Below are 25,562 nucleotides of genomic sequence, written 5' to 3' on the forward strand. Positions count from 1 at the left end.
TCTGATGCTCTATTACAGATGTTGGATGTTCAGGGAATGGAAGTGAACAAAACCAGTGAGATTAGGAGAAACTCTTTATAAACAGACTAAGGGAAGAACTTTAATACTAATTGGGAACTGTCTCCACAACACATACACTAACAAGAAGAATGGTAGATTAATTAGAAATGTATAACCCTGGTTTTGGATACAGGGGACAAGAAGATTAATACTGTAAAATAATCACTGAAATGACACTGCCTCTACATGGTCAACTTAGTTTCTCTTCAGGGTTGCACTTATCCAATGTGTGCTTTTGAAATTACCTAGCTTAAATCTCTCAGCTTGCTACAAAAAAAATTCTCTATATATGGTTTTTACAGACTGGCTGAGTTCTGGCCTCATTTACACCAGCACAAGCTAAGAATAACTCCAGTAAAACCAATGGAGCGATTCTGGATTTACAGAGAGCAGTATTTGGCTCCATTGTTTTCACCCCTTGCTGAACAACCTGTCCACTAGAGGAAAACCTTTCACCCAGTGAGAAAGCATAGCCATTAAAGCAGAGGAAAAAGTTAAAAAGATCTGCTCGTCAGACTGTCTTCCCTTCAACTTTGTTTATTGATGTACTGAACATGAAAAAGTACAAAGGATCCAAACACAAAAGAAAACATGTACAGCCTCTTAAATACTAAACAGAATATATTTTCTATTCCAACAGATGTGAAGTAATACTGTACAACTTCAAATAAATACCAGCCTTACATTTTATTAAGTGCTCTGATAAACACTGTAAAGTGAAGCCCAATTTACATGCCTTCTCATCAATGCCTTTGTTTGCTACAGTAGTATAGGAAAGAAGCATGTAGCTACTGTTTCCCCCATATTGGAAAGTTTTTATTTTCTAAAGTATATACAACTTTTAATGCAGAGGATTAGCTTCAACGATCTAAGTGCACCTAAGAATGAGAGAGTGCTCAGGAAGTCAATTGAGTTTTGAATAGCATTGAGTGGGTCAGCATGAAAACTCGCTTATTCACTTTAGCACGCGCTTCACAGTATATGTACTGTACTATACTGAAAAATTTATAACTACAGTCTAAAAGAAGAAGAACCAAAAGCAACTGCAAAGATAATGTACAACTATGTTATGCATAGCACATTGCTTGTTCTAAGGGGAAGCATATGAGCATCTCAGTTTATACAAAAAGCAGGACGTAACTATATAGTTGTCAGTGCATCCTGGTGAAGGCATTATAGCCCTCAGCTTTTTAAAAAATTTATTGTAAGCTAGATGCTAATCAGAAAATATTTTGTATTTTTTCTTAAATTTCTTCAATACATGGTAAAGACTTTTATTTCCCCAAATAGTGATTTAAGCATCATACAAAGTTAAATTTAATAGTATACAGGTATTTATGATTTTTGTATGAAAAACGTAAGGAAATTTGTTCAAATCCTATGGTTATACTCATTTTTACCACAAACATATTTATAAACAAAAATGTAGCATCACCATAAACAGCTGAAGCTAGACTATCTACAGACAAAATTAGCAACAAATCTGATGCACTGTAAATTCAAGTCCTCAGGACAATGAAAATGAATAAGCAGACCTCAAGTAACAATGTTAATGCCATTTACAAAGGAAAAAACTCATACGAAAACATTCAAAATCTGAACATCACTTGGCAATGTAAGTCAAAAATAAACCAAAACCAAAATTAGCTGAAAGATTCATAAACGCAAGGTCTTATTTACATTACACAAAGCTCAGGTGTTAGCCTCGAACGTAACTTTCAAAATACTTTCAATTATATCCAACTCAGACGGCTTCTGCTGATTTGCTGAAGTGCAAACCATGTGCAACGTCTTTTCTTAAGACAAAACAATTCTTCAAACAATACTGCAAGTACATCACTAAACACCATGAGCTCTATCTGAAGGGAATTCTTTAGGAAGAACAGATTTTTTTTCCCCCATCTCTCGGTAATTTAAATTTCTTGCCTGCTCATATATTTTTTTTTTTTAAATTTTCATTTGTTTCAAAATCACAAATTAATGTGAGCCACCTATCACATAATAACCAGGATGATCAGAGATTTCACTGATGATTACAAAAATGAAACCAACAGTGTTTTCCCATTGATTCTACTTCTTAATACAAAGGTCTCAAAAGTATTTCTACATCATAAATCTTTCTAAATTTTCCCCCAACCATTGCAAATTTCCTGGTAAGTTTTAAAAGCTCACTAGGTGTCATATGAAGAGATTTCTCAAAGTATTCAAGTCAAAATATTTGTTCCAGGACCAGTAAAAAGTTTCTCCAAATTTTTCTTTTTTATAAAAATAGATGCTTTTTTTAAACCCACATCAAAGAGGCTCTTATCTCTTTGGCAAGGTACTGCTTTACGAAAAGTTCTCCAGTATTCTTACAATAAGCTTTTATTATAATGTACCCCCCATCCCCAACCCAAATCATAATTACAAAATAAATACTGTTTATAACTTTATAAATAAAATGTAAACTTCAAAATACTTTTCTTGAACAGACAAAAACAGCAATGCATTAAATGTAAATTAAACACAAAGCTAATCAGGAAAACACAACATAAAACAACCAAGTTAGGGATTACAACACAAAGCCTCAATATTTACTCACAGGTTCAAGGCAGTTATGTAAAAAGAAAAGAAACTTCTTCCCTTAGCTGAAACATTTTAAAAGGTCCACCTTCTTCAAAGAAGGCAATAGAATGCATTGTGACAGGTAAAAACCCTGTACCTCTTGTCCATATTCAAACATAAAAGATATTTAAGAAGTTTTAATTCAAATACTAGCAATAAAAAAATCTCACATATTCTTAGGATGCTAAGTAGTCATTTTATCCCCATTTCAACACTGACTTACAAAGACATTGACTAATGTAGAAAGTTTCTCTTAACTTGCCTTTGTTGTATAGTTTTCATATATAAATGGGTTGAGGATAACTCATTAGGCTTTGTGCGTTTTGTTTGTTTTAAAGGAGACCTGCAAGACTCTGTCCCCAAGACGGTATCCATTCAGGCTGGCTATTGCCATGGCTGCCTCATCATAGTTTGTCATAGTCACAAATCCAAAACCTTTGCACTTGTTTGTGTTAAAGTCACGGATGACCTTCACATTGGTTACTGCTCCGAAGGGTCCAAACATTTGCCACAGAATGCTCTCATCTGCATCAGGTGCCAAATTGTACACAAAAATGCACCATCCTGTTCCTGCATGTCCAGGGATATTAATTCCGGCCAAACTGGTCATTCCATCAATGGTCATTGGTGAAAACCTACTAAACAATGTGGGAAACAAAGAATCAAAAATAAGAATAAAAGAGGGGCTGTTTACAGTCAGTTCCCCCCAAAGCTATTTTTTTAAGCAAACAGACTATTTACAGTTTGCATGAACATTCCAACCAAATTAAATTTAACATTGTAAATTACATTCAAAGTGTACAGAGATTATGCACAATGCTGAATGGCACTACACAAGTGAGGAACAGTGTCTGGCTAGAAGAAATAAACATTTAAAAAAAGAAAAACCATGCCAAAAAACTTATGAGGATTAATGATAAAAAAAACTCAAGAGGAATTCCATGGAATAGATACAAGAGGTTTTCCCTTTAGTGAACGATGGACTGAAATGAAAACAGTTTCAGTTGAACATCTCGACATGCAAAAGGAACCCAACGTAAACCTTAAGGGAAAAATGGTATTTACAATACTCCAAAATACTTTCTCTAAAGAACTAGTTTGTTGGAAAGTTATTATCAACCTAATATGATTCTTTATTACCTCTTTACTCCATAAGCCATATTGAGCAGATTGTCCAACCTGCAAAACATTTAGCAAAGTATTCAGTCTCTGGATTTTTTCCTATTCTTCTAAGGAAACTCAGTATATTATTGCCAGTTTCCTTGAACTGTATTCCACAGAATGTGTATGCGAAGTCTGAAAGCTGCTAAGAATTGTGACATACCTTACCATACATGACGGGGTTACTGCACACATGCTCACATTTCCATCAGGTAGTCATGTGTGGAAACAAGTTTCCAGTCTCCAGATTAGTGTAAAAAGCAGTCACCAGTGACCACAAGCTCACTGGAGTTCTCCAGAAAAATCAGCTTTCATACAAGATTCAGCTCTTATTGAGAGACACTGATACTATGTTGATGGGGAGCATAGACGTACCCAGATCAGTGTATATTTCTCTATTATTGACAGTTGTTAGGAGAAGACTTATCTCAAATTATAGAAATAAAAACCATGAGACCATAGAACAATTTTAATTCCACTGTTCTTGTCTTACTGAAAATTTATTTCCAGCGTAGTAAGGCAGACTTGCCATTAGCTTTACAATTTTTCCCCAGAACTTGTTAAGTAGCGGTGTTAATTCCTTCTTGCCCAGCTGCAAATCTTTTGATAAGTGGAATGCAACAAATGCGAGGATGCCAGAGCATCCTTGAAGATTTAAAACTTATGAATTAACATCTAACCATGTGTTTCTCAAACAGTGAGGCTCCATGGAGAGACTCCAACTTCCTTCTGGGAAAACTCATGCATGCCAAGGGGGAAAAAAAAACCAGAACATTCCCTCTCTTACTTTACAGTTTAGGACTCTACAAAATATGAATTGCCTGTACATTCAGTAAAAAGGGAGTGGTTTATTTTATGCTGAGAGAGATGTTAAAAATCAGTCAAACAAGAAAAAAAAAAAAGTAGCTGTCCTAGTTCACATTAGGACATCCACCCACAGTGCACTCTTTTTAATAAGACGACCAAAAGAGATGCTTATATTGGGAAGTGCCTGAATAATGCTTATACCTCAGGCAGAAAGGCAATATAATGTTTTGTATCAACATCTCATTGAACACCTATTTAAAGGGAGGATGAAGGTAGGGAACTACCCTCAAAGGGCAAAATGGGATTTCCCCTCCCAATGTACATTCAATAATTTTTTTCTGAGACGGTCAATGAGCACCATTTATGATGGTGTTTTGTGATGGGATCATATCTAATAGAACATGGACTGAGATCACCAAAGCTTGTCATGTCATGCTATTGAACAGTCAAATTGCAACTTTTCAGTGTCTACTCACTTGAGTTGACTGAACCTGTAATCTAAACGTGAAATCTCAATTAATCTAGAGTCATTTATTCCCGACACAGGGTATTGTATTTGAGCTGCCTTAAGAAAAAATGGGAGTCCCAAAGAAACCTACCCCATGAGTGCTGTTCCTGAATAGTAAGAAATCTGAAATACTGTCATGTATGTTATATAGTTTTCTGAAAACTTTAGAAAAATCAGTATACTCCAAGCTTCTTCACTGCAATACATGGAGCTATGATCTTCCTAGAATATATTAGTCAAACTACTTTTAAGAAAGATTATTACAGATGCAAAACTTTGTCCGTTTATTTTTTTTTTTTTTTTGGTAATAAAACCAACTTAATACAGCAGTTGAAGAGCAACAGCAGGCATCTCCTAGTAGGTATTATAATGGGAAAGAAAAGGAGGCTCGTTGCTTGCTGTAACTCAAAGCTAAGCTCAGAACTGAACAAATAAAACTAAATAATATTTTCTAACTATGAAGACTAGATCCAAGTTCCCTTCAAAATAATACATTTCACTATTACGTCACTGCAGTTTGATTTCCTATTTCCAATTTTCAGTAACCCAGAAATTCTGATCATCAAACATTGCTATAATTTATATAGTTTTCTAAAGCACAAAATTAAATGAGTAGCATAATTAAAAAATATTATTTTAATTTCAAACAAAGCTACAGCCACTTCTGGCGAGGATAGGCTTTTTAACATGCAATATGATAGAGAGTTTGTAGTTTTTGTCCACTCAGTACTTACCCAAGAACCACTAGTCATGAACTAGCATTTTGTGATCATGCTTGCTTTAATTTATGACTGGTACACCAGTAAAACCAAAGGACACCACAATTAAGTACTTTATATTTATTAGTGTCCCTTCCCCACTTATATTTCCTGTACAATACACTTCTCCCACCCATTTATCGTACTGTGAAGTGCTTTAAAATGAACTTACAAAACAACCAAGCCAAGTTTTCCAAACATGGGCACCTAAACAGTTTAAATTTCAGAAGCATTTGACACTCACCTCCTATGTATTTCTACTGAGAGCTGAAAGTGCTCAGCACATCTGAAACCCAGGCCAATTATTTGGGTGCCTTAAACTTAGGTACAAAAGTTTAAAACTGCTCTAAACCTTTAAAAAAGTCAATATATTAAGGCAGAATTTTAAACTGATATTTAATGTTAATGGAATTTTTCTATGATAACTAAGTTAGAAACAAATTTAAGGTCAACCCTCAGTAGGCATCATCTCACTGAAGGAAAGAAATTTACCACATAAGGTCTGCTCTACATTAAGATGTTGTATTGGTATAACTACATAGGCTAAAAACATCACACCTTTTAGCCAATATATTGTTATAATTGTGTTCATACTAGGGGGCTGTATTATTATATGCATGAATAACCAGTATAAAGGTAGATTATACCAGTGTAGTTTATTCTCCTTCCTGTGCAGGAATAAAGCCACACTGTTATAAGCACATTTATACCAGAATAATTGCATCCACCTGAGGGGGTTTGTACCAGTATAGCTACACAGCTGTAGTTACAGCAGTATTACTTGTTTGTGCAGACATGGCCGTAGTAAGAATTCATGCACTGGTGAGCTTGACTTAAACTGAGTTACAGGCTCCGGATTCTACAGTGCTCCAGTGCACCAGACTGGAAATTCAGTGAGAGTTTCGGATTAAATTTAAAAACAAAGAGAAGATTTCCAAGAGTGATTTTGGATGCCTTGTTTTCTGGGTACGCAACACAACAGTTCAGAAGGGCCTGATAAGACAATCAGTAGAACAGAATTTCCCTTGTGTTCTTCAATTTGAAAATTTAATTAAATTTTATGTTGGCCATACATTTTCAGGATACCACCAAATTATTTATCAAAACCCATGTAACTGCACAGCAGAAGCTATTTGAGGGAAGTTTGAGAGATATTGGGGATTATGGAACCAACATATTAGCTAGATGTTTCTCGTGAAGTAATCAACAAATGAAATAAGAAGAGCTTATATACTACAATTATGTCTGCTATACAAGCCATAAGATATATAGAATGGATGTAAAATTATCACAGTTTGAAAGTTAACATCCTACTGACAAGACAGCATGTTCAGGAGGAATGAGTCAGAAGGCCCCAAATTCTAACCGTGCCTCTGCCATTGATTCATTGTGTGGCCTTTAGCCAGTAATTTCACTTTTCTGCCTCACCTTCCCCACCTGTAAAAATGGGGAAGACCATACTTATCCAGCTAACTCAGAGCTTCTGAGATTCAATTAGTTAGTGTCTACAGAGTGTTTTGAACACAAAATATTACAAAAAATATTATGCCTTATTGTTGGGTTTGATAGGAATTAATATTTCCCTCACAGCAATTGTTTCAGGCTGCTTTCAGACACAAGCAGACATCACTGCATCTGTTTGCACTCTTTCTGCAACCATATCAACTAGGAAGAGTATTTTATATTAAACCTGCAAAATTATGTTCCAGGATATAAGAACAGGATAAATTCCATAGCTGTGGAACATATGGGGTCCTTTAGGGAATAGTAATAGCTGGCATTTCCCTATTATTCACATAACTAGATTAAAAGACTGGGACAGACACCATGATCACTATTCAAAAGCTAGCACTTACAGATACTACACCACTGGTATTAGAGATACCTCAGTTATAATGGCTATAAGAAGAAAATAGACTTTTTAATGGAAACAACTGTATCTAAAATAGGAGTGACTCGGGACTTTGATGGCCAATCTTACCAGAAGGTGCTGAATGCCACAACAGAGGCCTGACAGAGGCCTTGACAGCAAGAGTTATTTACCTCTGTTTTCAGGTCCGCAAAACAACTCCCCCATGATCTTACTTCAGTACAGTGCATTCTGGGATGTGTCGTCTTAGCAGTGCAATTTCCACTCCTGCAGTCAGCACTGGAGCAGGCAGTCTGCATATGGAAAAAGGGCAAGTCTATTTTTATTCAATATTCAGCGGTTTTCTGCAGCTTAATAATCTTTTTATACCCTAGTTAAGGAAATCCACTGAATACTGAATTAAACCAGTTACCCTTTCCCCTAAGACAGACTGCCTGGTCAGCACTGGAGCATTACTGGGCAGGGGGGCACTTCATGTCACCAGCACTGAATGCCAAGAGGTTGTGGAGCTGTATGACTGTAGTCGCTGGTGAGCTGCTTAGCAGAGATGTAAATAAACGTTTAGAACGTCTGCCAAAAATGTGGTCTATGATGTTTGTTTGGGCATTCAGCCTTCTAGTGAGTGTGGCCAGCTTGCAGCTTTTGTAACTGTGTGCACACTTTTCAAGGAGATATCAGCTGATCCAGTTTTTACTTAGAGAGAACAGACTGTTTTTACTGTATATTTAAGCTTTTCAATGTTTAATGCATTCTAGTCACACCCCCCAGGAAAAAAAAAAAAGCAAAAATCACTGAAAGAAAAAGAAAAAACCATCGGGTTTATGAATGTAGATAATACAGTATTTGTTTCACTCTTCTCACCATCTGTCCTTTTTGATTCTCAGTGATATTTAGTGTAACACTTAAGGCTGTAAACTCAAAAGCATGGGAAAAAAAGATGCACAAAAAAATACACACCACACAAGATATGTGGCTACATTTTCAAAATGGAAGTGTAGGGTCAAACAAGGAGATATATGGCATGCAGAATTTAGATCTCTTAACTAGAAGCAAAAAAGTAAGTGAAAGGTAGGATGGGGGGTTGTGTTTTGGCTGTGGCACACCATATGGCCAAGGAGGAAATTAAATTGTCTAAACCAACGCTAACTGAATTGACTTGCTTATGAAGTCAATAGTATTCTACGAAATTAAAAGGAACTTTAAAAATCATGATTCTCTACTGATGCCGGCTTGGGAAAAAAATATACTGGCTTAACATTAAATGTTGCTAATTAAATAGTTTACTAGATATTTAGACTCTGGTCTGGTTAGATGGCAGTGCTTTCTAAAACAAATTGTTCTGCCCCATGCATTTGAAAGACTTTCAAAAATATGAAGTCTCTTATGAAGGGCGGGGAGGGAGATCACTTCAGGAGGCAACTGAAATGGGTAGGCCCATGGGAATTCCAGAATTCAATGGTTCAGCCATAAACATAACGTATTTGACTTACCTAAAGCGTTGAGCCTGCTGAGCTAGAGGTCCTGGATACCTTCTGTTTGGAGACTGATACAGCTGGGAAAGGATGGCCTGATTGGTTTTTTGGCTTGGATTGTTAGCAAACTTTACGGTGATTGGCTCTGTGGCACCTGGAGGCTTCTGCCCATTCAAACCTTTGATAGCTTCTTCTGCCTCAATCCGCTTATCAAATCGGATGAATCCTACACCTCTTGATACCCCTGCATAGAGTGAAAGAAGCACATGTTGATTCATTAATTCAGGAGACTTGTAGAATGCCCAACATTAGGAAGATTAAATGTAAGTTTACAGGTTACTATAAACAAGGAACTTCCAGCAGCAGAGATTCAGTTTTGGCAACTAGTACAAAATGTGACTTTTCTAATCCTATCAATTACAAATACAACAGGCCACACAGTACATCTGAGCCAGTTTGTATGCAAAGGAGATTGGGGAGGGGAAAGGGAATTCTAGCTGTGACAGGATTCAAGCAGTTGGGGTGGGGGTGGGGGGGGATTCTGAAGTAATGTCAGTTGATTCCAGACCAGGGGTGGGAAAACTTTTTGGCCTGAGGGCCACATCGGGTTTCCAGAATTGTATGGAGGGCTGGTTAGGGGAGACTGTGCCTCCCCAAACAGCCAGGTGTGGCCCGGCCCCCGATCTACCCCCCCCTTTTCGCCCCGACAGCCCCCCCGGGACTCCTGCCCCATCCACCCCAACCCCCTGTCCCTGATCACCCCCGGAACCCCAACCAATCCCCTCCCCTGGGACCCCTGCCTCATCCGACCACCCAGGGGTGCACTGGAGAAAGGATGCCTACAATAATTGTGCCATGTTCAAGACTGAAGTACAGATTCTGGGTTACAACAATGGGAATTTCTGCTATTTTAATATTCAGTGTTCATGTTCCTATAAACTTGATGCATGATTTCAATATTTCACTGCACAGCATTTTATCTCCCTCAACAAAAGCCTATTTCCAGCTTTCCTTGTCTATAGATTATTTAAGATATATATTGTGGAAGGGAAGCGGCGAGATGGAAACATTTGGTGTCGGCAGGAAGCAAGGAGGGTACTAATAGTAAAAAGAAAAACAAAAAAACAGAGGGAAGGTCTACGGAGCACATTAAACCTCAAACAAGTGGCTTAAAATGAATTTAGTTTACTTGGACAAATTAACATGAATGGGAGGAAAACTGCAATTATTCATAGGCCTATTGCATTTTGTTTCATCAGTGAAAGGACAAGGAAAAGTTAGAAGTTTGCCCACAAGCTCTTTTTGAAATTATTTTTAAGGAAAAAAATATTCTATTAACAATGACAACTTAACATCAAAATGGCAAGGAACAAGAGTAAGGAAGTTTAAAGAGCTGAATGTCACAGGCTCAACTTTGCATTTCTTATCTGTCAGTTTGTGTCACAACATTATTATTCAGATCATTTTGAATCTAACTCTTCCCTTTACCTTTAGAATAGTGTGAAAAAAATACTTAGAAGGCTGCACAATACTTCTCTAGGATGAAAAACAGTTCTTACATTAATTCGTATGAGAATGTGTATTTAGGGTCTTCTACCCACTGTATTTAGGGTGTACTACACACTATATATTTATACATTTTACAAGTCTATTCACCTGTTTGTTTTGGTACCAGATCATACATGCTATTTGCACATGAATACTCATGAGAAATGTAATGAGTATTTAGTGGATTGTTTTTAGGGCTTGGGACTGGGAAACTGCATATTCTAGCTCTACCACAAAATTGGTGTTTCACTTGGGCAGATTGCAACATGCAGTTTTTCCAGCTATAGAATACCTACATGCAATTGCTCACTAATTATCGATAAGTTTGCACACACTATTAGACATAAAACATACTAAATTTGGTGTTAGAACTTTGTTGAAAGCATGAGTTTACTTTTCTTTTATAGCTAACTTTATATCCTGTTTAGAGAACAAATTAGAAAGGTCAAAAATGTTTCTTTCCCACAATTTTGTCAAACTACACTGACATTACAGTTGGAATTTCCATCCACCAAACTGACACTATGGGGGTCAATGGGATTAGAAAGGAAAAAAAAGACTTGAAATGGTCGGGGGAACGAAAGGGACTGAAAGGTTTTTGAGAGGAGAATCCTTCTCTATGCCCCAGCCCTTGTTGTACATTGTTTAAATACAGTCCGTGAAAACATCTCCTTTTTTATTTGATATTCTGTGCCAGCCTTTACAGAACAACTTTGGTGTAGGCAAAAGATATACTACCTCCGAAATTCAAGTCAGCCAGTTGAACTGTCATGAGTATACAGAAAAATTACACATACTGTCCAAATCCGACTAGTAAAAAGATGCCATTGGACATTTTGTGCCATCCAGCCTGTATCGGAGGCACATGCTAAAAAATGTTTCTAACCTACTCTGGTTAGAGTCAGAGTTCCTAGTTTGCTTTTAGTCTGTACTAGCACTGCTAAGGAGCTAATAAATTCTGTACTAAGGATCTCAAAGTTCATATTCTTCTATGTGCCCACAGTAGACGATGCAACCTTGAAAACAGTCTTAACAGCAATTACCAGTTCGGGCCTTGTGTAATCCTAGCCTGAGAGAACTAGCTGTGCATTACTGCATAAAATTTTGCTTTTTATAAAAAGATTGTTTATTAGCATTTTATAAGGAGCATAGGGACCATTTTCACGCAGCAGCTTGGAAATGAAGATTATAGCAGCTGTAAATTTATTACAAGCCATGAAACAGGCTTCAAACCTGCACCTTCAGGGTAGAAATGACTCAGGCTGGCTCACTACACTCCACAATCTATTTTTGTCCATGCATATTTATGAACAATTCCAGCAGAAAATTGTATTTTCTGGCCCACATATACCTTTGATATGTTCTGGAGGCAAGTCTGCTGCCTTGGAAGGTGGAATATTTCACAACCTGCCAGTCTGAGAAAGTGAAAGAGGCAGTGCAGAGCAGCTGCCTACTTACCAGTGACTTGGTCAACTAGAATACGAGAAGTAATAATGCGTCCATATTGAGAAAAGAGCTGCTCCAGTTCCTTCTGGGTCATTGTTTTTGGAAGTCCACTGACGTACAAATTTGCATCTCTGATAGAAGCTGAACTTGGTCGCGCATAGGAAACCTTGGGAAAGGGAGTGTAATTTATTTTATTTTATTTTTAAAAAAAACTACTCAGACCATGACTGAAATGGGACAAAAAAAAATTGCGCCTCCCACTTATTCAAATGACTACAAGGTAATTACAAAAATACTGCTCAGTGAGCTAAAACTTATTTTCAAATGTTGCCTTAAGTGTCAAATAATCAAAAGAGCACCACAAGGCAAAGGAATAGGGTTTATTGAGTATCCCAAGCCAGTTAAGTTGTAATTTAAAGCCGTATTCCAGAGTAAAAGGAGAAGAGTTGTGTGTGTGAATAGACACTTAAGCCGGATGTTGGAATAAAAGTGTTCTTTTGACACTAGTTTAAGCCCTTTTGTGATAAGATTAAAACAGATAAATATCCTATCCATTTCTTTATCAGAAAAATCTGTTCTATTTTTATCCATTCAGTTCAATCTCCCTACACACTAAAAATGCAAGAATTAAAGTTGCGTTGAGTTCAATGCCATAGATGGCTTAAGAAAGGCAATCCAACACATTGGCAGCTTTGCTACTCCAGTATTGAAGGTGTTGCCCTGCTCCTCTTGCACATTTGTCTGACTCCCCCAAATAAAATGCAATCATTCCTAAATGTCAGAACTAGATAAACAGGGCTAAAACTGCTAAATTTTATAACTCTATTTTTAAGAATAAGTAGCCAGGGTGGGCGTATACCATACTAGTTTTTTGCACATTTTGAAACAATGCTAGGGTCCCACAACCAAATCTGACTGATAGTCTAAATTCTCCAGATTCTCTTGGACACCAGATATTGGGAAACTCTAGCCAGTTACTTTAAGAAGGGCTACTCAAGACACCTACTACAATGGGGATAAACATTTCTGCCAAGGTTTTCAGGACTATGGCCTAAAATCAGGCTCCTAAATCCTTAAGCCCTTAAAGAAGCAGCCTGATTTCCTAACATGCTAAGAATCCAGCACTCCCATTGAAATCAACATAGCTGAACTGTCACTTTATTGCTAAAAATCACATTAAAATCAAAAGACTGTACAAACAGGGCACGAGGGGCAGAATGTATCAGTTGGCACCTTTCCATTTACGGTGGTTAGAGAGGTTACATTTTATCAATCTGGATGATCATTTCCTTCCCCCCCCCCCCCCCCGTTATTTGACATTTATCCAATCCAAAATAAAACTATTTCCATACAGCCCAGGATCTCTGTGACAAGACTACAAACACAGCTACTCATTAGGTATCCTAAATCAATGATTTTTAAAGTGCCCACTAGGAGCTAGACTACAAGGGAGACTTTAAGTAACACTACCAGCACCTCAGTCAAGTGGAAGTAATTAAATAGTAGTCTCATTTTGGCATATAGAAAGCAGTCACATTTTGCCAGCTAGCTGGAACCAGCAGCAGTAAGCTTGACTTTTATTAAAATCAAAATAAAACATTTCACTGATACTTTGGTCAGTTACTATACCACCAAATGAAACAGTTTGTCCATTTGCATTGGTGAGGGCAAGCCTGCCAGCAGAAATTTAAAAGCAGATTTTGTTAAATTGTAGCATTAGCTTTCCATTCTTGTCACCCAATAACCTCCATAGTGATAAAAATCCCTATCGCAGTGGTTCTCAAACTTTTTTTCGCGGTCCACTTGAAAACTGCGGAGGGTCTCAGCGGACCACTTAATGATCTTGCCAAATGTTTGCACCGCTAAGTATTGTAAAGCGCTTTGGATAAAAGCGCTATATAAAAAAACTCCTTAATAATTAACTTTTTTTGTTCTACAAATAAAAGCACACAACTCATATTTTAATATCAGTAGTCTACCTTTCGAATGCGATGGATGTGCCCTCTCCTCCCTGCCGCGGCAGTCCCCAAGCTGGGGCTGGGAAGGAGGGCCGTCTCTCCACAGCAACCGCAGCCCTGGAGCTGGGGAAGTCACCTTTCTCTGGCCGCTGCAGCCCTGCATGTCCCAAATTCCCCCCACCCCCTCTTCTCACCCCACTGCCCCCTCCCACTTACCCCCTATTCCCCCCAAGGCCACTACATCACCTTACATGTGCGTCTTCTCCAGGCACCTAATTAGTGGAGCCACACCTGCATGGCTCTACTAATTAGGTGGGTGGCCCTTTATTTTCTCTTGTGCTGCTGCCCAGGCATGCACCTTAGAGGGAACTATCCACGGACCACCTGAATGGAGCTCACGGATCACTGGTGGTCCATGGACCACAGTTTGAGAACCTCTGCCCTATCGTGTGTCCATGTAGGACTACTTTTAGGCATCTCCTACTGCACCGAGTATTTATTGCTAGACATTTCACATGGGGAAAATGTCTAGAATGTCTGTAGTCCTGTAACCTGTGCTAGTAAGCTAATCGAATGGCATCAAGGCTACAGTAGTAAAAATCGATTACGATCATGTCACAGTATTAGGTAAGGTAAGTTATCCACGGCATAGGTAGAAATTTTACCAAACCAGTTTACAAATGTTTTAAACTAGACCAACACAAGAGCAGAGATGAGAAAAGGTAGGCTAACAGGCACTTCAAGCACAGGATGTTCATTTCACACATTGCAGAATTCTCGTTTCTTAACAGCCTCACATAGGGCAGATGAAAAATTTAAGAAGTTGCTATGGAAAGGCAAAATTTATTTCCTATCTGTAATTCTGTTCCCCTCCTATTGATTCACTAAGCTGTACAAGAGTCAGCTTTATCCATTTTAGAGGAATGGAGGCATGTTTTTTATTTTGGGGTGAGAAGGACACAACTGAAGTACCGTATATACTCAATCATAAGCCGGTTAGTTTATAAGCCAATCCCCACCCCCTAAGATGGATAAGTAAAAATGGAAATTTTTTATAACCCATTCAGAAGCTGACCCTATAATTCAGGGGTCAGCAAACTATGGCTCCCGGGCCATTAAGATAAGCCACTGGTGGTACAAGGTGGTTTGTTTACCTCGAGTAGCCGCAGGCACGGAGGTAAACCTAATTAAACAAAGTATCCTAGCGCGCCAGCTGCTTACCCTGACGGGCTGGGACAGCAACTGGTAGGGAAATTTGTTTGGGGGGAGAAGCTGGGAGTCAGGGGAGTAACTCCTGTGACCACCCCCAACATGACCCCACCACTAGCCCTGGACCCCCAAACTCTCCCCATCCCATCCCTTCCCACCTTATCTGGGGAGGGCCAAGGGAGGATGTCTCTGACCTGGCTGGAGCTGCTCCAGCAGGCTGGGCAGCACAGCTGCAGCATCTTCCAGCGGGCTGGGCGGCGCAGCCACAGCCTGCTCCAGCGCCCGGGCAGCACGGCCACAGCCTGCTCTGGGGAGGTAACACCGAGTGACCCAGGCATAAGCTACTATAGGGCTGACTTCTGGAGGCTGTAGAGAGGATGGAAGAATAGCTCATAGGGGACTCAACTGTTTCAATAATCTCAGGCCAGCAGGGAGCCAGGCAGATGGACCCCAAAGGAGTCCGAGCGGGAGTCCAGTTTACAGCCAAGGAGTAGGGGATTGAGTTGTCTAAGCTGGCCAGCCTGTAGAAGAGCACAATAGCCAAAGCTCAGAGAAGTAGGGGCAATGAATTGCTGAAGCTAGGTACAAGCTTCCTTTGCACATATTGGGGGGGGGGGGGGGGGGTTGAGAAAGAAGTGATGGCCTGGAACACATAATGGGATCCAAGGCCCAGAGAGTGGGGACAGGCTGCCTGGAAAACACTGCAAAAACAAAAAATTTTGTGAGAAGCAAATCACTGTTGTAAACACACTGATGAATTTTACATCTATGAGAATTTTCAGCTGTGAATCCCAGCTCTGAGAACACATGGAGAGGGAGAATGGTAATGAAGGGCCTTTTGTGACTAGAGAGTGAATTAACTTTGCTAAGGAATTCAGTCCCTTTGTGCTGAGGTGCACTCCAGGCCCTCTGAGTCAGTAATGGACTGACAAAAGGTACCATTAGCTGTGTTGCCTTATTGTGACACTTCAGCCCCAATTTGACGTTTCTCCTTTGTCACTAGATGAGGGAATCCCATGCTAAACTAAACATCTACAATACTAGACATATACAGAGACGCTCTATCCAAAGTAGTGGCTTCATACCAAGTTTAAAATTACAGGTGAAAAACAAAGTTTTGCCTCTCCCCTGCATTGGATCCATTGCTCTAGACAGACACCAGCACTCACAGGAAGTAGCAAGCAGTGACACATCCATACACAATGTAGGGAAAGAGTAATAAAATAGTCTAACACAAGATAAGTCACTACAAATAAAGGAAAGAGGTGACTATAGGTCAGATATCTCCCACCGAGAGGTTTCTACAAACCATAATTAGCCCAACATTTATAAATATGCTGTTAAGTCTATTCAATTAGCTTTGAATTCCAGATATTTCTACGTCTCTATAAATAGACATTCTTTAATTGTTTATCTACTGCCTGAACCATGGAGAATGACAACTCAATTTTGTACTGCTTAAAAAATATATATATATTTGCGCATTGAAGACCAGGCAGCACTTTTGCACGTACAGTTAACAACTGATATTTCTCCATCCAAGACACTGCACAGTGCCCCAATGAGGGAGTTTGTACTCAGATTTGTTTGTAGGCTCTGGCGAAAAGCAGAATGGCATTATTGGTTCCAAAACAACAACAAAATCACTAATAGCAGCCCTAAGGCAATGGCCTCCCTGCTTGCGACCTCCATGGTAATCCTGGGAGGGGATGCAATTTAGCGTCAGATGCTAGAACTGCCTTTGGCTGATACCCCTCTCTTCTCCCAACATCCTCAATTCACATTGTACCATCAGGAGGCAACTAAGCTGCTGGCTACAGGAGTAGATAGGGGGAGGAAAGGGAGGAATAAACACTGGGTGAATAGAAAGGGGGATTTCTAATGCTAACAGCATCTGTTTCAAGCCTACACTTCATGCTTTCCAAGTGTGAGCGGAAAAAAATTGAGGTAAACTAGTTTAATAGGAGAAAGGAATCCCATGCATACGGCTCAGAGAGGGAAGAGATCTGCTCTATGCCATGAAAGCAGACACACCAGGGAAGGTGTGGATATTTAGGCAACATGGCAGCAAGATGATTTTTCAATTAAAAAAATAAAACCAGATCTGTCTCCATTCGACTGGATTGGGTATAAATACACATTATTTCTGTGCAGCACAGTGGTGCCAATTCAGAATAAGGTTCCTCCCCCATTCTTAAAGAAACAGGACCCTAGTTCTCTTTTCTCCTCCCTGCCAGCAAGGCAAAAACCACCACAAAGGAGTCATACACTAAGACCCACAGGACAATATGCCCTGTTTGTTATGTATCTCAGATGCATTTTTTGTAACAAGAAAACCTATAGTTACATTTCTAGAAAGTACTTCCTCTTTCATTTATCCTTCCCTCATTCTCGTCACATTACAGTAGAAAACTACTAAGCATCTGCCAAAATATCTCTCTTTTTTTAAAACCAAACATTTAATACTTTTCTTCTGTACCTTTTTGTCTGACAGAGGCCTGGTCTACATTGGGGGGGACAGGGGGATCAATCTAAGTTAGGCAACTTCAGCTACGTGAATAACGTAGCTGAAGTCGACGTACTTAGATCTACTTACCGCGGTGTCTTCACTGCGGTAAGTCAACGGCTGATGCTCTTCCGTCGACTCCGCCTCTTCCCCTGGTGGAATACCGGAGTCGACAGGAGTGCGCTCGGCAGTCGATTTATCACGTCTAGTCTAGATGCGATAAATCAACCCCCGCTGGATCAATCGCTGCCCGTCGATCCAGCGGGCAATGTAGACAAACCTGGAGACTGACTGGTGAAAGCGTGTTCTTCCATGCTGAACTGGTGGACCAATACTTTTCTATTTGTGCTCTGTGGTTGAACCCTGGAGTACAGGTTTTGTTGGGAGGGAGGGGGGGAGGGAGGAAGGAGAGAGGGGGTGGACACAAATTTCAATCAAAACTCAAATTCACATAAACAAAACGGAAGTATCCTTTTCACTGGATTTAGCAGCACTAATGCTTTGTATCCTTTCATATAAACTGTTTGGGAAAGAGTTGAATTGCATAGAGGTCTTGTTTTACCTGTAATTCTTACAAGTTGGCTTCACTGTAAAAGTGAAGAGCATTTGGGCCACAAACAGCTACCAAAACTAAAAAAACCAGAATGACATGCCCCCTTCATCTAACCACTTATTAACAGAAAGCTACACAGGAGAGAGCAGCAGATAAATGCGATCCTGTATCAGACTACTGACAGAAATAAGTGTTTAATGCTTAAAGTGTGCAACATTAGTGATCTATTCACAGAAGTCAAAGGAGTCATTTTAAGGGAAAAGAGCAAGCGTGTTAAAAAAAAGGAAGGAAGGAAGGAAGGAAGGAAGGAAGGAAGGAACAGGAAGCTCAATTAGAATAGAAAATTCCTAGTAATATTATGTCGAACTGATAATATATGCTTAACAAAAACTAGTGCTCCTAAAGAAAAATTCAAGACTGTCACAAAAAAAAGAAGGGACTGGTATCTACAGATGGTCCAACTCCATTGCAAGAGGCGCATTTGCTTACTTGGGATTGCTAATTAGTTTCTAAACCCTACTGAGACACAAAATCCACAGAAATTGGTTGCTTACCTACAATATGGTAACTAAAGTACAGTGCCTCCTATTCCTTATTCCCACCCTGCATCTCTTCTCCAGGCTTTCGTTAGTACAGTAATTACTTAACTATGATTCTATATGCAGTCCATTCATGCAATCTATATGCATTGAATTAACAGCTAAAAAATTACTTTCACAGCTATTTCAACAGGTGAATATTTAATGGCTAAAGATCAAGGTTATGCAATGTCAAAACCACTCAGCATACAATCTAAGTTGAGAGGCAGCCAGAAAGCCTACAATTTTAATATTTAAAGATGATACACATAATACAACACTCAACACGCTGCTACTCTGGAGACACCAATTTAAAAACAGTTTTACTGGAATTTTCCATTATCCTACAAACTGCAGCGTAAACAGTGGCTCTTTGAAAAGCAGCTCTGAAACAGTGGCTAAGAAAAGACAGTGAAACTATGTATTTTTACCTACCTTTTTAAAATACTAACTATCTCCAAATCTCAGTGACCAATGAAGAGATTTATGCTTTTCTTAAAAATAATCCATTACTAGATTTCAGCTTTTTGTTCTCTTACTAACACAAATTACTGCTGAAAAAAGTGCGAAGAGAGGTCATTGTCTTCACAAATAAAAAACTTCCATCAATTCCTTGGCACCAGTAATTACCACAACATACATCTCAGTGCTGTGATAATCTATGACAAGTGCATATTTTGGGGGGGCGAGGGGGTGTAGGAAGAGTAGTTTATCACCTGAAGACACTTTTAGAAGTGTTTTTGAATCAACGGGGATTCCTTTTTACTTTTAAAACTTCCTTGCAATTTCACGTCTTTAAAATTGACACTCTTGGATATACATTTGTTATTTTAAATAAATTGCAACACCCCAGGATCCATCAGCCTGAAAACACAAATTGACTCCAAACTGAAATTTGTCATAGATGGTATCTGTTTAGGAATAATTGCCAATTGGCTTTGAAAATAGGGACAGGTACATCCTTTATAGACTATGATGACAAGAAGCAGATTGTTCAAAACAGGGGTTGAGCATTTCTGCAAGCCACACAGATGTTTTATGAACTCCCCTTTCTATGCCAGCGCAACAAAAGGTAAAGAAATATTCTTCAATATGGTTACACTGTGGTTTTCAAATGCTATTCTTATGACAGATTCTTTTGGTTCAGATTAGGAGTACTTAACCGCTTGGATGCCAGGAGTCAAGAACTCTTCCTCTGGGACCTTACTACTAGTAATGAGATGCTGTAGCACTAAGCAGAGGAAATTCAAATCCCAATTGCCATTAGACAGTTTAATATTATCCTCAGAACCGGAAACGATGACGAAGTTTGCTGCAATTCCATTCTGAATGAGCAATTCTTCCCTGTCCCCGACCTGAACGTTGAACGTTGCATTTTCCAACATTCTATTTGCTTTAAGCCAGTGGTTTTCAACCTTTTTTCATTTGCAGACCCCTAAAAAAAAATTTCAAATGAGGTGCGGACCCCTTTGGAACTCTTAGTGTGCATACCCCCAGAGGTCCAGAACCACAGGTTGAAAACCACGGCTTTAAGCAGAAAATCTTCCACATATATGTATCAAGTTGCCTTGTTAAACACATATTAACTTTGATGAATCTCCTCAAGTCAGAAGAGCCAGTTCATGCTAGCATTTGTTTTAGCCAACAGTGCATAAACTGAAGACACAACAAATTAGATTTCCTTCTGTAAAGAGAGTTTAAACTCAACCTCTGCAAAACTAGTGTGTCATTTATTAAATGTTACTTAACACAGTTCCATCCTGGAGTGTAAATTAAATGAATACTAGACCCAAATCTACTATGTTCCAACACAGACCTTGCATTTTACGGCCAGTGCTGCAGTGGATCATTTCCATCAAAATATGAACCAGAAGGATCTAGGACCAGTGCCATCTTTTAGGACTGTCTTGTTATTTTAGTTTGGTGCTCATTAAAGGTACCAGATTGACAAACACTGACAAATGGAGTGAAGGCTTCCCACACTTTCCCACCAATGTGTGGGTCAACTCTGACTTGACAAGGATCACCTCTGAGATTGAAGAGAACAGTTCTCATGTCCATTCAGTCTCAGCATAAAGACTAGGGACCATCAATAAGGGTCCCTGTTAGTATCACTTATGCCCATTAGGGCTTGGGCTGCAACTGCCAGCCAGCCATCAGATAGCAATGATTTGAACCAGATCAGGCTACACAGAGGTGAGCTGTCAACTATCCTTCCATCTGAGAAGAGACTATAGTATACATTGCTACCTGGCTCTTTGGGGGTATTAGCCAAAAGCTCTAGGGTCAGGCTGAGGCGGTGATTGCAAAATGTAGTGTATGTGGGCTATGTTGCAGTTGATATTTTGTTCAGTGCACCGTGTCACAAAAACAGGAATAACTTCGCCTAAACTGCTGTCTCTTTACACCTGGATCAGCAGCCATGTTACAAGGGTCACATGGTTCTTTGGTTCTCTTACCAAGTTGTGCATGAGCAGGTCTAAGTGGAAAATTCAAGGCTGGTTGTGTTGCCAACCATAGCAGTTAGGAGAACCATGAGCTCTTAGACCAAGGTGGATACATTTGTACTACACTGGGCAAGTCCCTCTTCATTTTCTGTATTATACAGACCAGAAAGAAATTTGGATAAAGATGTGCCAGTTGCTCCTATCTCTGGTCTTTAAAGTGTTCCCAGCTGAAAACAGACCAATCAGTGTACAGTTTACAGAACACTGAGATTATCCGGTGAAACATCTAACAGCTAAAGGATCATTCCGCAGGGTGCAGAGTCTGTTTAACCCAACCGTCCTGAACACATGCAGCCTATTGCAACTCTAGATGAATGCCTACCCGCTGAAAGAGGTTTCCTGGTTTCTCCCTTTATTTAGTAACAGCACTGTAGCATCACTGCCGGATATGTTTACACTGAAGAGGAAGCAAAGTTAGAGGCTGGCACTGATTTAAAAATCACTCTGTATGCAGGATCTGAAGTGATACTCCTCTGAGGTCTCTGGTCGCCCACTGGTAGAGGAAGTCCAGAACTACTCCTGGTATTAAGACTTTGTACTAAATCATGAAGTTTTCCATTGGCCATTTGGCGTGATTAATTTTTTTTTTTTTTTTTTTTTTTTTTTTAATATAAACGTTCCAGCATTATTCCAGAGACCCCAACTGAGAGCAGGCCTCATTCTCCTCCTAGGCAGGGTTCAGACAATCCCCACCTGAAGACCTCACAATCTAAAGGGACAAAGTGAAGAGAAAGCAAGTATTATCCCCATTTTACCAGTGGACAATTGAGGCTCAAAGGATTAAGTGACATGACTAAGGTCCAGCTGGAAATGTGGCAAAGCTGGGAACGTACCCAGATTTCATGAGTCCCAGTTCAGGTAGCTTAACTACAAGACCATTCTACATCTGTCCTGTATGGCATAATGGCAAGTGAAAGAAATGCTGTAATTCTCACATGCTAGTGTATCAAGGGGGGGGGATTCAGATGCAGGTCAAAAATCTCTAGAAATCTTAATGGAGTCTCAATTTTGGGATTGCTCTGTGAGCAAATCCTATGCATTGTGAAAGGAAATCTGAACCTGCCTGGGGAAAGAAAAGGGTACCACATTGCAACATCTATGTCTGGAAGAGAAAGCTATAGATGAAAAGCAGCTGCTTCAAGGTAATCCTAGACAAGAGATGAGCCTAATGAGATGCACCTGCCAAGGACTAACCTCTCATCAAGCAAATCATCTCCATCCGGAAAGAAAACTACATCCCTCCCTACTGGATGTGAACAGACTACTGCAACTCATTCTACCTCTGGCTCAGATGGATACATGGAGGGGCTACAACCCACATAGAATGCAGTGATATCTCCTGGGAAGGACAGAGATGCAAGACATCACACCATTGCCACACACACACACACACACGGCAGGCTGCTTAATTCCTTCCAGGAGTAAGTTAGCATCCTTCAATTGAATTCTAAGGATCTAACTTGACCATGGAGTGTGCTATTTCAGTGACCCAACAAAAGAGCGGAGCTTGTCAGACAACTGTCAAGCCCTACAACATAGTGGTCAAGAAGTAGAGGTAGGTTCTATGCAGCAGAACCTCAACCAACATATATAACATCCTATTAGAGACTGAGTCAAAATCCCCAAAACCTATTGTGACAAAGCTTTGTCCTTGTCTCCGTGGGTCCTGCGTTTCCTGACGGATTTCACTAGCCTCAGAGGCTCACTGTGACCCTCCACTTTAGAGAGAGACAGACAGACAGACAGACACAAAGACAAGGTCTCAGTCTACTGAGCCATTTTCATCATAAGCCAGCGAGGGAGGTGAGGAGAAGCTATTCTCCCTTGCACAGTCTCTGTTGTCTCCCAGTCTCAGTGATTAATCAGGGGGCAAAGGGGGAAGAGCCCGGGCCTGCCCTTTACTCCGGGCTCCAGCCCAGGGACCCTAATAGTATCAGCTATGGTAGCTGACCTTTTAGGAACAGGACACGTACAATTCCCTGGGCTACTTCCCCACAGCAGCCCCCATTTCCTCAAGCTCCACTTCACCCTTGCCTCAGGGCCTCCTTCCTTGTGCTTAGTATGGTGTGTACAGCTCAGTCTCTCCAACAGCGCAACTTCTCACAGCTCCTGACATGCACGCCCACCTGACTAACTGGGAAGCTTTTAACTAGTTTCAGCCAGCCCCTGATTGGCTTCAGGTGTCCCAATCAACCTAGCACCCTCCCTGCCTTCTGGAAAGCTCTTAATTGGCCCCAGGTGTCTTTATTGACCTGGAGCCGCTGCCATTTACTTATCCTGGTACCAGGGATTTGTTTAACCTGGGGCTAATACATCTATCTCCCATTACTTTTCTATAGCCATCTAGCCTTGCCCCATCACACGATCTGAAACAAAACAACTTTTGGTGCTGCATCTTCTACCATCACTACCACCACAAGAAAGCCAGTGCTTCCAGTTTCTCACAAGTAGTCCTCAACATCTATACCCGTATGTAACTGATGTCTGCTAAGCACCATGCCAGTTTCCTGCTCTTTGGAAGTCTGTGTCCTTCAGTTTCTATTTATGGTATCAATACAGTGGTGATTAAAGTGCACTTCTAAATTCCTTGAAAGGAGGAATTATCCCTGCTTTCATCGTTCAGATAATTCTCCACCTGTGAGTAATTGTGAAGATCTCGGTTTCTTTTAACCAGAGAATGAATCCACATTCCCACATGACCTTCAGAGTTCTGAGGTTGCTAATGTCCTATGGCAATAGGTGTCCATGATGAGCGCACAAAAAAATTATAGGTAGGCTCCCAAAATACATACATACATACATACATACAACTGACCAGGCAACCCTTGGTAACTCTTGGCATGTTCTTAAGACCCCAAATGGAAGGGCATTTTTTTTGGAAATTGCAGAAGATGCACCCTAGAAGCTGTCTGATGGAGATAGGCAGGTATGCTTAAGAGTTTGACACAAGTAAGTTCCTTGGATGAACGCGGACTAGAGTTGAGGTTAGCCTCTTCATAAAAAAAAAAAAAATCTTGTAGTTTGATCTGTCAAGAACCTTTGAATCTAGTGCAACTTTGATCTCTCCAGTGGCTGGTCTGTGGACAACCTGGGATAGAAGCCCAATACGACTGCCCTATTTGTGTAAAAGTGGCTTCTTTGAAAAGGGAAGCCAATTTTCTTCTTGCTCCTGGAGGTAAAAAATGATTGGCTGTTCGGCCTTTTAGTTTCACTTCCTTTATTTCTTCTGGTGGAGCATCCAATCCCAGGACCAGAATGACAGTCATGCTGCCACTGAAAAATGTCTCTTTCCAGGCAGTGTGCTGTGAGTTAACGGTTTCTGCAGTCATTGTTCCCCCTTCAAAGTGTGAGGACGAGTTGGAGAAACACACAGTGCACTTGCCTAGGGTTTTGATTTTCTTTTACTTCTTGAACTTTCTGGAGGATCTAGTGTCATTACCAGGCAGTTATTATAGGACAATAAGCTCTTTTAGGCACCTTCCAGGTCCCTTTTTCCAAGATTAACATTCCTTAATTTCTGCATTCACTAAAGGAATGGGAGTGGGCAATCTGACAAATATTGGCTGCTGCTTAAGTGAGCATGGTTGTGAAGGACAGAAGAGATGCCCATCTGCTTGTCAACTGTCAGTAACATTCAGATAGAACCTCAGCGTGAACTTGTGGGAAAGGGGAATTTCTGGGCTTGAGTTCAGATGGTGGCAAGCGAAGGAGTTATCCCCTGTAAATTTGATTTAGGTTGAGCTTTCCTTTTCTGATTTGCTGTGATTTACTTACTCTAATCGGTAGTCAAAAGGCAGAGATTAAGGTTTGGGTTTTCGTTGCACTACCTCTCCTGGGCAGTCCAGATCTACCAAGCTCAAGAAAGACAGGAAAATAAGGGTTCTTTCAAAAAGAGGACCCTACACAAAATACAAAATCAAATTAAATAGACACTTTCCTCTTTGAATGTGAACTAGTTTTTCCTCAATAAGTTGCTAAAATACTAGTTCAAAACCCTAGATATTTAGAGAACGCAAC

General features: G+C 39.9%; 1 protein-coding gene across 9 annotated transcripts in view; it reads right to left on the reverse strand.

The window, feature by feature from the left end:
* Positions 1-2,971: 2,971 nt before the first annotated feature.
* ELAVL2 (ELAV like RNA binding protein 2) overlaps positions 2,972-25,562 on the reverse strand; it is a 71,791-nt gene continuing 49,200 nt past the window's right edge. For 3 of the 9 annotated variants that reach the window (XM_065406062.1, XM_065406060.1, XM_065406059.1), the window contains exons 4-7: positions 12,247-12,400; positions 9,259-9,484; positions 3,805-3,843; positions 2,972-3,302 (exon numbers count right to left, since the gene is read on the reverse strand). In XM_065406062.1, the coding sequence (XP_065262134.1) occupies positions 2,972-3,302; positions 3,805-3,843; positions 9,259-9,484; positions 12,247-12,400 (750 nt within the window). Of the gene's footprint in view, positions 3,360-3,801; positions 3,844-9,258; positions 9,485-12,246; positions 12,401-25,562 lie in introns of all 9 variants that reach the window. The other 6 variants (XM_065406063.1, XM_065406061.1, XM_065406066.1 and 3 more) reach the window with 5 other exon arrangements.

This window comes from Emys orbicularis, chromosome 6, assembly GCF_028017835.1.
Source record: "Emys orbicularis isolate rEmyOrb1 chromosome 6, rEmyOrb1.hap1, whole genome shotgun sequence".
Lineage (NCBI taxonomy): Eukaryota > Metazoa > Chordata > Testudines > Emydidae > Emys > Emys orbicularis.